The sequence below is a fragment of the Lutjanus erythropterus genome, chromosome 1, assembly GCF_056507025.1.
Source record: "Lutjanus erythropterus isolate fLutEry1 chromosome 1, fLutEry1.hap2, whole genome shotgun sequence".
NCBI classification, from domain to species: Eukaryota; Metazoa; Chordata; class Actinopteri; order Lutjaniformes; family Lutjanidae; genus Lutjanus; species Lutjanus erythropterus.
This window is the reverse complement of record NC_139317.1, coordinates 38753209-38769314: the sequence shown is the minus strand read 5'-3', so window position 1 is coordinate 38769314 and position 16106 is coordinate 38753209. Positions and strand designations below refer to the sequence as shown.

At 38.8% G+C, this 16106-nt stretch overlaps 1 protein-coding gene across 1 annotated transcript in view; it reads right to left on the bottom strand.

Annotated features, from left to right (window-relative positions):
• itfg1 (integrin alpha FG-GAP repeat containing 1) overlaps positions 1 to 16106 on the bottom strand; it is a 181913-nt gene that overhangs the window by 142348 nt on the left and 23459 nt on the right. Inside the window, exon 7 of the mRNA XM_084721305.1 lies at positions 7897 to 7946. Coding sequence (XP_084577431.1) covers positions 7897 to 7946 — 50 coding nt within the window. The remainder of the gene's footprint in view (positions 1 to 7896; positions 7947 to 16106) is intronic.

Sequence of the window (16106 nt, the reverse complement as noted above, 5' to 3'; positions counted from 1 at the left end):
TCACAACAGACATTTGTCTTGTCATAACAGTAAAAGCACAAGTGTTACTAATGACATTATCAATGGCTTCATTCCCACTAAGCCATGACAATGTGACAGTGAGTCAGCACGCACAATAGGGCCCAGAAACCAAAGCAGCTAAATGGAATTCAGCAATCGTTAATTTTTCTATTAAGACATGTGCTTTTCCTACTGTGACATTTCAAAACGTCTTCTGTGAACAACACCATTAGTGGGCTGATGCTGTGCAGTCTGCATCAGCCCTCAGCACTGAGTAGGCAGGTAGATGAGTGTTTTTCTGAGATGGGAAGCCAGAAAATGTTGTTTATCCCTCTGGAGGTGTTGTGAGATGTTAATTCATCTGGACAATTGTCATAGAAAGTACTCACTTGATCATCCAAATGGCAGCCTCATACTCTTAGTCTCCCACTCCACCCTGAGACATTTAGATTAGGAGACTAATGAATAGTGCTGCCAGCATGACGGCCCTGTAGATTTATGATGCTGTGGCCTTAAGTTCTCTTTAGGTCAGTTAGAACATCAATATTTTGACATCTGAATGGTGTTCATGCACCACTGCTAATCCTTGATTGTCACATGAATGGCTGGAATGTCACTTCCTGAATATTGGTAAAACCTTTTATAATGTGGAGCCAGGTTTTTTTTTTTTCTGGGGAAAAGGTGATAAACTTGGCCAATAAACTTGTAAGCTACTACTTCAGTGCTTCAATAATTATCTTGACATGTAAATGCAAAATTTTTGCACATTCACAGTAAAGCCACTGCATGAGTTGCATTTAATCTAATACTGTAAATGAATGGAGTCATTATTTCTGAATGTCATAAGGATTCATTTATTTTATTTTCAGTCTCTGCCTAAATAGTGCTGACTGTGAATGAAACCCTCAAAATCCTAATGAGGTTATTGCAGAAGTTATTTGCAGTAGATTGGTGCTAGAAAATCCATTTGATATGTGGACAAAACATTTAATAGTATTAAATGTCCATTTATTTGTTTTGACAAGTGCTGCATGTACAAAACGGCAGTATCCCACTGGGTTACAGTGCCTTCAAACTGAACACATGATGTCTCTTAAAAAACTACAGCAGGGAGCTGCATGTGTGTAGTTTTATGCTGTGCAGGGCATTGAGCAGACACAGGCAATCACTGAACAAAGCCCGATATTCCATTTAGCTTCAATTAATCACGGCACATAAATTGTGCTTTTAGAGGTTAATTATTTGCATCATGTTTAACACACTGAATGCTGATGAGGCAGAAATGTAAAGGCACTTGTTTTAGTGATTTAAATGCCCGAAAAAGTCCATCATCTGAAGTTTCAGGCTATCAATGCAGTGTATAAATTCTTCAGTAATCCAACACTATTTGTTTCAATTTGTAAAGAATCACTGGTTCGATGGATTGAAAGTACAAACAAACCTTACAGAAAGGAGAGAGACACACAAACAGCACACATGGTTGCCTGAAGAGAATGTTTAAGTACGAAGAAAATGTACATTCTAAAAAATATACATACATAGGGCTCTTTTCCACCAAATTAGCTGTTGTTCTTGAACTGGTTCTGTTCAAGATCCTTGGAACCTTCGTGCTATCTAGTGAACCTGCCCGCTTGCCACTTCTTTTAAGCCATGCTAAATGACCACCTACTCAACCTGCAAGTCCATTATTTGGTTCACCATTACACAAATAACATGTTTGAACTCTCTTACCTTCAGCAGATGTTTGAACACGAGTAACTGCAATGTCCCCAGACTCCCTTTAAAAAATCATGCAATTTTGAGAGTTGTTGAGTGAAGAGAAACTTCATAAATTTCTATGATAAACACTTAATTATTTGTGCTTTCTTGTAAATTCAGCACATGTTATGCTTTAAATTGCTTCTTTCTTTGTGGAAAAAAGACTGTCTCCGTTTGTCCCAGTGTGTAGGCTACTACTGTTGAGCAGTTAAAAACAATAACATATTTTCCAAATGTGTTTATTTGCATCTAGGGCGAGGAGGTGAAAATGACTATGGCAAATTCTCAATCACTTGTGTCATCTTGTAAATTTGCAAAACATTAAGTTGTTTCTTTCCTTGTAAAAAACACTGTGCTGCAGTGAAGAACAGACAGGAGAGACACGCAGTGGAACGCTTGGATGCACACTGACATTTATGTCTTCGTCATCTTTGATGTGAAAACTTAAGATTTCCTAACAGTCAGAGAAAGTGCGTGTCCTGCTCATAGTTCAGTTAGAAAATCCCTGCACATCACAGCTCATCTCTCCTGTCAGGCTGCTGACAGCACAGGTAGAATATGAGGCTCACTGTGGGCTGACAGAGGTACTTAATGTAGTGTTAAAAAAAAACAACAACAACAAAATGAATGAATAGTCAAATTATCATATTAAACGACCAGATGGACATTCAACTGACAAAATGGCCCTAGTGTTTATTTGCATATAGAGCAGGGAAGTGAGATGTGATCACAAGTGGTCAACTGAGACGCATCTGGACATTCATTGTAATGCCAGGTGTGAACTCACGTACTTTAAGGCTCTTAGATGCTTTGAACTGACTTCTCATTAAGTCTCACTACATTTGATTTGCTTTTCTTTTTATACATTATACATTAATTGTATACCTCTCTGCTTTTCTAAATGCATGCACGTAACTGACCCATGCAAAAGAAAATTACTTTGAAGCTGATCTCTTCAAAAGCAGGGCGAGTTAACTCATGTCAATTAGATCAAAAGCTTCCAATCTCACACACACAGACGCACGCACGCACGCACGCACGCACGCACGCACACACACACACACACACACACACACACGAGGGTGTTAACTCCCTGTGCATTGAGGATGAGATCTTAGCCAGTGTGATTGACTGGTGCTGGTTGCCTTGATTGCAAGATGTCATGATTAAAACTGTGTGTGTGTGCGACAGTTTGAGAACAGTTGATTGATGTGTGAAGATGAAAGGATTACAGGTCTTGTTATTATTCTTCCCTTCTGTTCACATCGCTCACAACACACACACACGCACGCACGCATGCACGCACGCACACACACACACACACACACGCCTCGCCAAACCATGCAGTGGAATGGCATATGTATTGTTGTAGTGGTAAAAGACATTTTACTGCACAGTGAAATGCATGAGTCTGTTCTGGAACAACTGGGCACTTTTACTTGGTTAAAAACAACAAAGTAAATCAGTGTGGTGCAGAACTGATGCAAATGCTGATGTTAATGTATGGATTATGAAGTTTTGTGCAGCAGTTTTTTGTGCTGTGACCAGTGGGATTAAGGGTTAATTCAAAATAAAACACATGGAAAATAGGAAAATAGGATGCTGCAAATACCTTCTAAACATTATCAAATTCTGAACAAAATGAATGTTCTACTTAATAACTTATGAAACATGCTATTGCAGTTTAGTGTTCAGTTCAGAAAATTGAAGTTTACTTTCATGCAGAGGAACAAGTTGAATGAGGCACAAATTACATGAAATTATCCTGATGAATTCAGCAAAGGGACAGAAGAACTACAACTAGAATAAATCATATTCAAGAATAAATTTCTGAATTTAAATATCTTTCTAATCAGATTTTGTTACCCTCTATGAGATAGGACCTACTGAAGTTCATGCAACCACTCTATTTGTGCATATTATGCCTCTAAGTCTGGAGGGAGCATTTGTAATAGTTATGACAATGTCAAATTAGCATGAAATAAGCTATTTTGCAGGTGGCCATTCCATTGCTTTTATTTGCAAAAACAGGGAAAAAGCCCTGCAGTTCACTTTAAGCGTCTAGGAAAGCAAAATCCTCAAGAGTTTCAAATGTACACTACAGAATTGTTTTTATATGACATCTTTGCTTTGACTGAAATTTTCTACTTACTATAAAATATACCCTGAATATTTGATTTTCTGTTTGTGTGATAAAGTGCTAACAAGCATGTGGGTTGATCTGAAAGTGTACTTTTCTTTTATATAAAAAGCCTAATAAAGGGAGCTGAATATCAAAACACTGATGTCTTTGTGTAGCTCAGTACAATATGTATGTGTGTGTAACCAGATGAGTCTGTAAGTAAATCACTTATGAACTAAATTATCAACTGTATAGAAGTGACATTTAATACCCCTTAGCTCTACTTGTCAGCCAATGAAAACAACCTCTCTTCACTCATCTCTCTAGCTTGTTGTCTACCCCCCCTCTCCCTGTGACTGCCTTCTCATGTGTAATCGCAGGAAAACAGAGGAATGGGGAGGGATGGAGGGAGACTTAGAAGGAGAGAAAACAGAGAAAAGTAATTAAAACAGAGTGTTGGAGAAAGGGGAGTGTGCTGGCCTGTGACCGGTAGATGCAGCTGCATTGAACCGGAGACCCCAGTGGGATTAACAGGGGTCTAATGCTCCAAGGATGCTGGGAAATGGCTCGGTCTTGTGTGTTGTTTGTGTATACGTGTGGGTGTGCATCCATGGCCATGTACGCCATGTGCCTTTGGGTGCACAATATTTCTGAATTTATTCAAGTGTGTGTGGATGTGAGCACTTGTTTGTGCATTTAAGGAAAGAGGAGCAGAAAAAGCACAGAGGATGTGGAAAGATGAAAGGAAAGGATTGGACTTTTTCATCAGCCAAAGATGAGAATGAGATGGAGTGATACAGGTATGCTGCAGAGGTGCTGATTTTCACCGTCAAGGCAAAAACTCATTCTGTCTGTCACAGACTGTGTGTGTGTTCATCTGGTCTCGCTCCACACTCTGTTCCAACAGGATTTAAAAGATCCACTTCACCAAACAATGAAGCTTAACAATCAATTGGCACTTGGCACAGTGTACAAAATGACAAGACACACTAAATGAGATATTGACCCTTCCTACAAAGAGAATAACTGATAAGTTATTGAATGATAAATTAATTACGATGAATAAATGACACAATACAAAACAAAAGAACGCAGAGACAGGGGAGACTAATGTCTAGATCCGCTATCGAAATTATTACACATTTTCTACTAGGCTTGTTGTGAGCTTAGGAAGATAACCTCTGTTCCCAGATAAAACAAACCTTTGATGTTAAATGACTTTCTATTTTTACTGAGGCAAAACACCACTCCAATTGTCATCTATGTGCTAATTCTGCATTTTTTTACTTTGCTTTATAGCAGATAAACAAAGGCTTATAGTTGAAACAACAAGCACTCTGAAAGCACAGACCTCTTCCAAGGTTGCATAATTCCTTAAAAAAGTTATTTCAATAACAGAAACACTTTAGAAAGTATGAATTTGCATTTAGATCCACATCATTATCTGCAAATTACAGTTAGACAATCATCAGATACACATTTAATTTTTTAAAGGTCCAGTGTGTAAGATTAAGGAAGATCTGTTTACAGAATATGACAGAAATGTAATATAATATTTAATATGTTTTCATTAGTGTATAATCACCTGAAAACAAGATTTGTTGTGTTTTCATTATCTTCTAATGAGCCCTTTATATCTGCACTTGCACTGCCATGCTTCTATGATGGCCCAGAATGGACAAACCAAAGTTTGGCTCTAGAGAGGTCAATGGTCACTGGACACTGGTCTTTTCAATTCAAGTAAGTTCTGTGGGTCACAGCAAAATAGCAAAACATGCTATAAGTCCTGCTATCAAGAACTGCTGAACAAGACTAAAGTCAGCATGGTAACATGCTTAAAGTCATAATAACTGCATGTTAATGGTAGGCAGGTATATGTTTAGCATCCTACTTTACCTTGTTAGCATGCTAAGATTAGCATTTTATCATAGCATATTAGCACTCAACACCAAGTCCTGTTGAGTCAGTGAGGAATGTCATTAGTTTTGGAGGTATTTGGTCATTGACCAAATTATTGAAAAAACATAATAAAAGATTTATGACTCCGCCTCTGGAGACCACAAATGTCTGAGTTTCATAGCAATCCAATAAATAGTTGGCAAGATATTACTATGAAAATATAAAAAATATTAACTTTATGGTGGTGCTATAGGAAAGGTCAGGGGATCACCACAGTCAGTTGGATTCATCTATTGGGGACCATGAATGTCTGCGCAACCATCACATTGTTTAGATATTTTAGTTTGAACCACAGCAGTGGGGCAGCTGACTTACAGACTGACATCGCCATCCATGAACCATGCTACTAAGCATCACTGAAAAACTTCTTGAACACCAAACATGTTCTTGAAAAAAATTTGTAACTAACAAACATACAGACAACAAAAAAGGGCTGAAAACACACCCTTGGCAGAGATTTAAAAAAGAAGGAGTTTTGAATTCCCTTTAGAAATTCTAAAGGCTTTTCATGTTTCTTCCGAGAATTCCCTTGCCTCGTGTGCCCACCTGATCAACGCCACCCGTCACCCATCCTGTTAGTTTTCAGGAAAGGCAGTTTTATTTGCACTGTTTTGCTCCTGCTTGGTCTCCCTCTACCCTTGCATGCCTTCTGTCTCTGCCAAATCCTTCAATCTCTCTCTTCTTTCTTACCTCCTCCCCTTGCCCTCTCCTACTCGCCCCTCTCTGTGATAACATAGACTACTGTTCGGCTTGTGCCTCGACCTGCTGAATTTCAAACAGGCCCCTTCGACAAAAACCCAGAGCCATGGTCTCCCCTCTCTGCTCTGACAGAATATTAACTAGTCCTGCAGCAGTGCCAAAAATCCTGCACCCTCAAGCCCACCAAAGCTTTGCAGATCCATTTGTTGCATTAAGGAAATGAACAGAGAAGTGGTGTGTGGGTTGTCACTCTCTGCTCACTAAGTGAAAATATCTCTTCACTTAATGGCAGCACACAAATTCTTGCTAATGGTAGACATATTGCACTTCATTTACATATTGGATGAACACCACATTCCTATTACAGACCATATTTAGCTCCTTAGTTAATGGCAGTGACCAAGACCAGGTGACTGTAATTATAAACATATACTGTCCAAGTAATGCAGTGTTATGTTAGGCAAGAGAGTGGTCATTTTTACCATTGTTTTATGTTATAAAGTTCAGGGAACAGTTATTTGTTGTGGTTCCTAATGAGTCCAAATTTTCCCTCAGACATCAGGTTACGGCCTGGACAAAGATCATCAAAAACGTTTTCTTTTTTCTGTTTATTTCAGATAAAACTAAGCTTGAGATTCTGTGTTTTTCTGTGTTCACTTTGCAGTCAGATATCTCAGTCTAGGCTATGAGCAGCAGAGACGAAAAACTACTGTCCCCTGACCACCAAAGCCAGCAGTGACGGGCTACTGGTGAAGCAAAATTTCCTGTTACTGCTCTTCACTAGAAAGCAGAAAATTTGACCCATATGCTTATGACCCAAACCCAGGATAAAGAGACATTAGCAAGGGAAAACTGAGTAAAAACATGTAGCAGTAGATGTTTTAATAATCGATTGACCCCTGAGTGATGCATTATCAAATATTCACTGGTTCCAGCCTCTCAAATCTGCGACTGTTCAGGGCTTTCCACTGTTTATTCACAAATGACCTTTTGGGGATTTTGACTGTTGGTCTGACATAATAAGCCATTTTAAACATCACTGGGGATTGTGGTAAATTGTGAGCGGCATTTGTAAAATCAAAGTTACTTGTTGTAAAAAGCACTCGCTCTTAAAGACAACAAAAATGTTGCAGCCATATTTCTGTAATATCATAACCTTGACCTAACAGCCCTGCAATATTAATAGAGCAATGTGATATGATATTACAAAATAGCATGTAAAAGATATGACTTGATTTGTACAACACAGTGATCATGCTTTCTATTGCACAGGTACAGAGGAGTGAGGTGACTCATTGATGGCTGCCCTGACTGAACCCGACTCTTGAACAAGAAAACAAGTCCAAAAAGGTTATTACCTTACTGATCCAGGTCTCAAACTTAGGCCCTTCAGTTGTCAGGAACAAATCTGCAGTGGGGAGGACAGAGAGAGGGAAGGAACGGGTGTGAGTCATTAAGTGATACTTTGGTTCATCAGGCAAACATCAGGGACACAATCAATCCTGGAGTGGTGACTATTGATCTATAAACGAAGAAAAGGCTGTAGATAAGGTGGAATGACAGCAATGAAAATGTACACAGCGCTCCAGCTGTGATTCTTTTTACCTTTACGAAAAAAGAACAACAGATGCATAAAAGACAGCAATTACTTGGACTGCTAAGGCTGCCTGTTTTTAGAGAAGTAATCTTTATTACAAATTATCACTGAGGTTTACAATAGTTTCTGTATTCTTATGCCTTTATGGCAAAATATGGTATCGGTAAAAGATTAGGAAGTAAGTCAATATTTTGCCTTCTTCATAGTGATGACTGAAAATAAACTGGTGTTCCATCCATTGCACTGCTACTGACACAAGACAAAAGTTGGCATTGGTAATATTAGCTGTCATATGTAACATCATTTGACATGTGAAGGGTCACTTGTAAATATCAGGGCTACTGAAACATGATAATTTTTACAGAACATGATTGTGGAAAGCTTTCAGAGCTTGGGTGGTGATAAACAGGATAGACATTGATATGTTCTGACCAATCTCTTTAACTCTGGCACTGACAGGCACTAACGGTTCAATACAGGGTATAGGGTGGGATTCCTAAAGCAATAAAGATCAACTGCCTTTTTCAAGCAGTAGAAGAAAAACAGGTGAAGAGAAGGAAAAAGGATAGTGGGGGGGATCTCCCACTGAAAGCAACAGGATTTTACTCAGCTTTCTGGAGGCTTCACCCCCTGGTAACGCCTGTAGCTCGCTCTATTGGAATCCTATAACCTGCGCTTGTACTCATATTACTCATATTCCTCGCTCTTGAAGCTTAGGCTGCAGGCTGCACTTCTAATGCGGTTTCTGTGTGCGTCTCTGTGAGAGGACGTTTACTTTCATCGCTGCATTCTCTGGACTGCGGTTCTACCCCAGTAATTGGACATGAAATAAATATTGGCATTGATCCGCCTCAGGGCCTGCTATACTCAACGTGTTGCCGTGCTCTGCATGGGAAAATATAAATGATAATAGAATAAGAAATGAATGAAGAGAAGACAGGAAAAATGAGATTTATGTCATAATAGATACAGGATTTCCACAGTACCCTTTGTCATGTACATGCAGTGCACGATATAAATATCATCGACTGCAGTGCCCACTGGAGCTAATATCAAGTGTACAACACCACAGCACGACTCCTCACTGTAAAAAAAATATATAATAGACTGAAAAAGAAAAAAAATTATATACACCAAAAAGTATGCCAATTGATCTCCTTCTTGTACACTCGGGGGTTCCACTGCAGTCATCCCCACACAGGGGAAAAGGAGAGCTCTTCTACTCCTCAAGAACATCCTGCTACCTCATGTAAGGAAAATTCAGTAAATTATCATTTTTAAATCTAGGTTTTAAAAAACTTCCTTTTCATGCTTCATGCTAGCTCTAAAAAAATTTCATTTGCTCCGATAGATGCATCTGGCCCCCTTCCATTCAGACAAATCATCCGGTCAGGCTGGTCACAATTGTTCATTTAATGTGGGACTGGTTCTATATGATGAATGACAGAGGAGCATCACTGGTCCAGATTTGAAAAATCATATGTCACATGTTTTGCTGTTCTGGTTGTAGGTCTATCCAATTGTGTCCAGCCAGCAGGTTCGTCCAGCACAATACCTCAGGATCACGAAACTCAGCTCCAGTTGTCAAACTAGGCAGTGCTGATCAAATGTGGATCAAGATTCTCTTACTGTATTGCCTATTTCTCGCATAAAATGTTTCCAGAATATTAAATATACTGTTCAGCTGTAATACGAAAAAATTGCAACCAGGCGGCTAACATTTTGTGTCATGCTTTCAAGCAAAGGCTCTCAAAAATCAGGTAAAACTGTAAAACAGGGTAGTGTTGATTAAGTATGGACTGAGATCCTGTTACTACATTGCATTTTTCTGCCTACTGATTCGATTTTTTATAAATGTGTGGTTTCATTGACAGCTACTAATTTAATTACAATAGTATGTATGAATCATTATATTCCCCAAACAGTTTTTGATTTTAGGCTCTGTGCCTTTGTGTTTGCTCACAGGAAAATATGGTGGTTACTTATGTAAACCCGACTACAGCTGTTAGGCAATTTGTGCAAAAGACGGTTATAATATTCTTTTTTACTACCACCCCCAACACCCACCATTCCACCACCAACCTCAGCCTTCTCAAATAATATTCTCATCTCAAATTAGACTTAAAGTGGTAAAACAACTTTTAATTTGTGAAACTCTGTGGACTTGCAGACATGTTGCCCACGCAGACCCAAAAGGTTTTACAAATGCAAAGAAGGTAACAAATGCAGCATAGATTATGTATATATGCGCGCGAGCAACACACACACGCACACACACACACACACACACTCACACACACACTACAGGATGCACTCAGTAATTTGCACAATGTGTATGTGCTTGTCCTTGTGTGTTTGCAGTCGCACCGGGTGGTGTCCTGATGAGCTTGGTTAATCAGCCAATCAGGCCTCTTAGACAGAATCCAGCCGTGATTGGCTGATTAGGTGCGATGGCGGTGTGTCAGTGAGGGTGGCATGGGGTAGATGGAGGAGCAGAGAGATGCACGAATGCATCTTCATCTTGTAAACACTTAAAATTCTCGCTGTGGGGGCACTTCCTCTGCTCCCTCCTCATCTCATCTCACCACTTGCCTCTTCTTTTTACCCGACTTCGCTACTGCCAAACTCTTTTCTCCACTAATTTCTCTTCTTCTCGTCTGTTACTAAATGCCAGTCCAACTTGGAACTGCTTTTCCATTTGCTGGTTTGATTCTCAATACTTTCGGGCAGCGTTTTAAGGGTGTAAACTAATGGCTTGACAGTGGAAAGTGCCCTTGGGCAGGACACTCAGCCTCAACTTGCTTTCTCCTTGGACACTGCACTGAACATGACCCTGCTCAGTGATCAGTCCTGAGAAGGAATGCTCTTTTAGGTGTGTGTCAAGGGGAATATTCACCAACAGAGAAAGCCAATTCTCTTTGGTAATCTGAGCAATACGGTAATTTTAATGCGATCTATCTGACACAATCCTCTTCAGTGCATTGTCCTTCTCCACTCTCCCCTCCTTTACCCCCACACCTTGCCAGAAAGTATTCTACACAGTCTCATAAAGAGCTGCTAGCTAGCAATATAAACCTAACTGCTGCCACCATCACTCACTTTAACACAGTTTTACTGTTCCAGGGACTTTTACTGGGCCGCCAAGGGCTTTTTAGGGACTCATTCAAGTTAAAAGAGATGTTATAAAGAGGAAGAGAACAAAACTGAACGCAGAGGAATCAAACAGAACAGTAACAGTGTGGATGCTCAGTGAAAGTCCTTTGTGTAATTAAGTAGTTCGTTTGTATTGCCCTGTTTTCCACTGGTTTAATTTTTGCAACTCAGTTTTTGTTTTTTGCTCACCTCAGCAATTCACATTATTATGCTAATTTTCCATTTTTTTCAGGACACTTTTCCAGTCACCTGGAATATCCTCATATATAAACATTAATATTCAACTATTTTTCGACTTTGCTTAACATGAGCAGAATGTTCAAACCTTGGCCTTTCCAAACATAATTACGTCTGTGTAATTTAAGTTAAAAATAATACTTACCCATTATTCTGAATGATGTACCAAAACATTAGGTTTATATTATCATCATTATGTGATCAAAGTTAATTATTTCAGTTTTGTTTATGAAAAAACTTGTTTTTTTGGTCAGTTTGGCAGGGTGGAACTAATGAGATTTTTTAGCTAATTCAAAAAGCTTCTCAACCGCAGTTGAGAACAAAAACACACAACTGAATTCATCCTCTGTGCAATGGCGTAAATTGAACTGTTGTTTACATTATATACTGTTCCAATTTTTGTACTTCCCTGTGTTTAAATTGTTAATTTGTTATATCTATTCTTCGTCTTTGCTGGTATTTTTCGATTTTATTTGACTTTTTTACTGATGCTTTTTATATTATTGCTATCCACTTTGCTGCTGCTCAGGGACTAATAAAGGAATATCTTATCTTATTTTATCTTATCTTATCTTACCATATCTTACCTTGCTAGCTGCTGCTAAACTGACCCATATTCATTAAAACTGCCTGATCAGATTTTGGGTTGAGCCTTTTACTATTGCAGGCAGTTGGGCACTGAATTAAAAGTGGATTTGGCACTGCTTTGACACATCAAAGACTGCTTACGGGTCTTGGGAATACTACTGCATATGTGAAACAGCTCCATGGACATTTCCAGAGCTTCTGAAGAAAAAAAAAACTTACTTATACATCTCCTACCACATTTTGAGACCGCTTAAATTTATTGAGGAGGTGCTACAACTGCAAGTCAAACCCAGGTCATCCAGTCCCCCAAGCAAGCAAGAGATTCTCATACTAGTGGAATAAAAAGATGAATCTTTGTAAAAAACAAGACAAATGCTTGAAAATTACAGAACTGCCAGCGGTTCAGTGGGACTGCAACAGTGAATGGGACACCTACAGGATTTCTGTTGAAGAGGTGACTTTAAGGTCACTAGGGTGATATCAAACAGGCTGTGGCTGCCCCAGTATCATGATGAGCTACCAGTAATCCTGTTAGACCTGTATGATTGGATGTGACCAACACGACCATCAAAGACTGCTTATGCTATGGCTCAGGAGAAAAAGACGGGCAGGGAGGGATGCTGGTGTAGTGTTGTGAACAGCCAGTAGGTCTTAAAATGTAATCTTTATAGCCTTGATTATTCTTTCATACATATTTGATGTGATTTAATTTGCATGATTTTAGGACTACATCTACACTTCAGTAAGTTCAAAATTCTACAACCAGCCTCTTGACAGTGGTAACAACAGAATCCCAATTTTAGCTTAAAATCTTTGGCCATCACTGTGAATTAGCTTGGATTCAAAATTGTTGATATTGAATACTTGAAGCTGTGCTTTGGACTGCTGCCTAGCTGTAGGGTTGGGTGAGTGGATTAACACAGTGTTTCTCAGGGTTAGAAACTGCGTACCACCTCACAAAATATTGAGCTCCCCAAGTACCACTTTACTATTTTGTGCCATTTGTTGCTAGCAGGTTCTGTGGACACTTTATTTGCGCTTCTTAAGTAGCCACTTGAACTGTCGTTCACTTCATTTTCAATATGTACTTCTGAAAATATTCTCCTCCTGATTTGCATTTCTCTTCATAAGAGTTCCTGTTGTGAGCCACAGCTGCATTGTTTCTGAACTATTTATTTTCATTATTTTCTCTTCATTTTATCTCTGCTCACTCACAGTTTAGCTGCTAACTACTGGTAACTGTGGCTGACACAAGTACACGCTATGTGCATCATCGTGACTGCGTAGTAGGCTGATACTGAAACAATAATTTTAAAATTTGTAGTATTTTGTGTTTTTTTTGACAAATTTTGTCATTTTATTTTGCCAGTGTAATGCTCTGCAGAGTGAGAGCTACTGCTTAGAGAAGCACTCATTCAGTGACCCAGTATACATCCAATGAGCTGATGAATGAGAGGAAAACAACCTGAATAAAGAATTTATTATGACCAAATCAGGCCTGGTGAATTGATGGAACAGTGGAAAGACTAACCAAGATGGGTTTGATTTCTTGTTTTTTTTTGTTTAAATTAAGTGTGTTTTGTGATGACTTAACTGAGGTTGAACAATTAATAGAATTGTTACTGATATTTCAGTCATCAAGTCCAATATTCAAATCACAGATGCCACATTTTTTTTGAAAAGTTAAAAGGGTAAAATGTGTTACAACATGTCATTATAAATGAATCGTTTGTTTGCTACAGAGATGCCCCAGGCTACAAATCCTTCTCTCCAGACACTTGTTCAGTATGGACCACAACAAAAATCACTTCATCATCTTTTTTTTTTTTTTTCAGTGAAAATTAAATGCAAAAATTACCATTCCATTTATCATAGCTAGAGTTAATCGGGCAATTAAGCTAGTCTTAGTTTGGCAAAAGAGAGAAACTTGATTTCAGAAGGTAGATGGTTGTATTTTTCTGTTTAATAATGGAAAACAAGTATAAGAATATTTCTTTTCTTGACACTTTATGAATGTCTATTTTTTTCTTTATTGGACACAGCAAACAAAAAACAGCATGCGTTAATGTATATCACTCATACTTTTCTGATCATTGCAGTCTCATCATAGAACCTGTCAACATGATGTTCTTATACAAACAGACATAATAAGACAGACCTTCACTCGATTCTCTTTGTTCTGTTCTGTGCAGTATTCTCTACAAAATCATTTGGTTTCTTTCTCCTCTTATTTACAGTTAAGCTTTCTTAAGTTTTAGTATCATTTAATGTTTTTTTGTAATTCTCTTTTGAGAAGTGGTTTATAGTGGAGGTAACTGTCATTAAATTATAACCCAAAGAATCACATATTGCTCTGTTATTTTATATTATTTAAAAATAAAGCGTCTACACCTGGAAATATTCCATTACTATATGACTTAATCTCCAAGCTTGTTGTTGTTGCTGTGTCACAGTTTTGAGTTTCAGGTTCACAACAAGTACACTACAAACATCAAAACCTAAAATGATTCAACGACACCACCGATCTGGCACGCTGCACTGTGAGTGCATACACACACTCAAAGCACAAGCTAATAGAGCTGTCATACTCCACCACTCGGGAAAGATGCATACATAATTGAGGTATATAAATGTGTTTGTGTGTGGGAGGGTGGGGTTGCGTAACAGCAACAGGGATTCAGAGCTCTAAGTGGTATGTCATGTCACTGGATAATTAAAGACATAGTAACTGTAAAGGCTAGAGCAACGGCTATGCTAGGCATCAAAAAGCACGTGGTACAGGGAGACTGAGAGAGAGGGAGAGACTGATGCCAGATGCTAAGGCCATCTAGTTTTCAAGGTGCATCTGAATACACAAAAACAGGCTTACAAAACAAATCACTACAAAGCAAAAGCATGCTAATCCTTTAATTGCAAGAGAGGCAATCTATAATCACTTGATTATTTCCTCTGCGTTCCTCCGCTCTTGCACACTCTCTGACTGAAACAGACTTTTCTGTTTTGTTAAATTGTTTTTTCCCCAACAAAATGACACTTCAAAACGCACATTGTCACACCCACATGAACGAGTACATGATGAGCAGGCTGCATAAATACACGTACACCCGCCCCCACACTGCACGGCTGATTTCAGAACATTATTAAAATATCTATGTGTGCATCTGTGTGTGAATTTCTTTGTCATTGGGGTTGTGATCCAGCCAATCATCTTCAATCAGTCGGTCCTTTCACACTAACAGAATAATTGTAAGTGTGTCTCTTGCTAATAACAGAGTGTTAAGAGCAACAACTGCCACTGCTCAAGTATATCAACACAAAAAGGTAAGGTGCCGCACAGACCAGCATGCTGCAGAACTGGGGAGGTACGGTACTGTGGGTCTTCTTGCTGTTTCTGTTGGGACAAATATCAGCGTGCTGCACAAAGGTTTGATTGGCTCTATGCTGTTTTTATCAGGACAAAGATGAGCTTAATATGACCTGGTAAGGGCAGGTGTTTACTGATTGTTGGATGCATGTTGGCATCAAAACATGTAATGTAACTCGTGGATTAAAACACCTGCAGCCACACTGCAGTTTAAGATTATGTGAGAATAAACAACTATTTTTACTAGAAGTTATTCTTAATATATATTCTACACATCTGCAGCCTGTTGCAGTGGCTCAGTGTAAATTTGAGTGTATGTTTGAGTTTAAATTCCACATTATCCATTCTCATCCAAATGTATTGCAAATGTTAACCGAAATTTGAGTGAAGAGACAAAAGACTATGCAAATAAAGGCTCGTTTCCATCCACTCTGACACAATTATTACGTGACTGGTTAATGGAGAAAAGCAGCAGGTGGCATCAATTCTCTATGGGTGATGATTGGCAAAATCCATCATCTGCAATTTTGGTGATTTTTTCATTTTATTTAGCTAACTTAATGGTATGCTTCCAAATAACTAGTGAGTGCCACTGCTCAATGACAGACTCATTCAGCAGCACACACCTA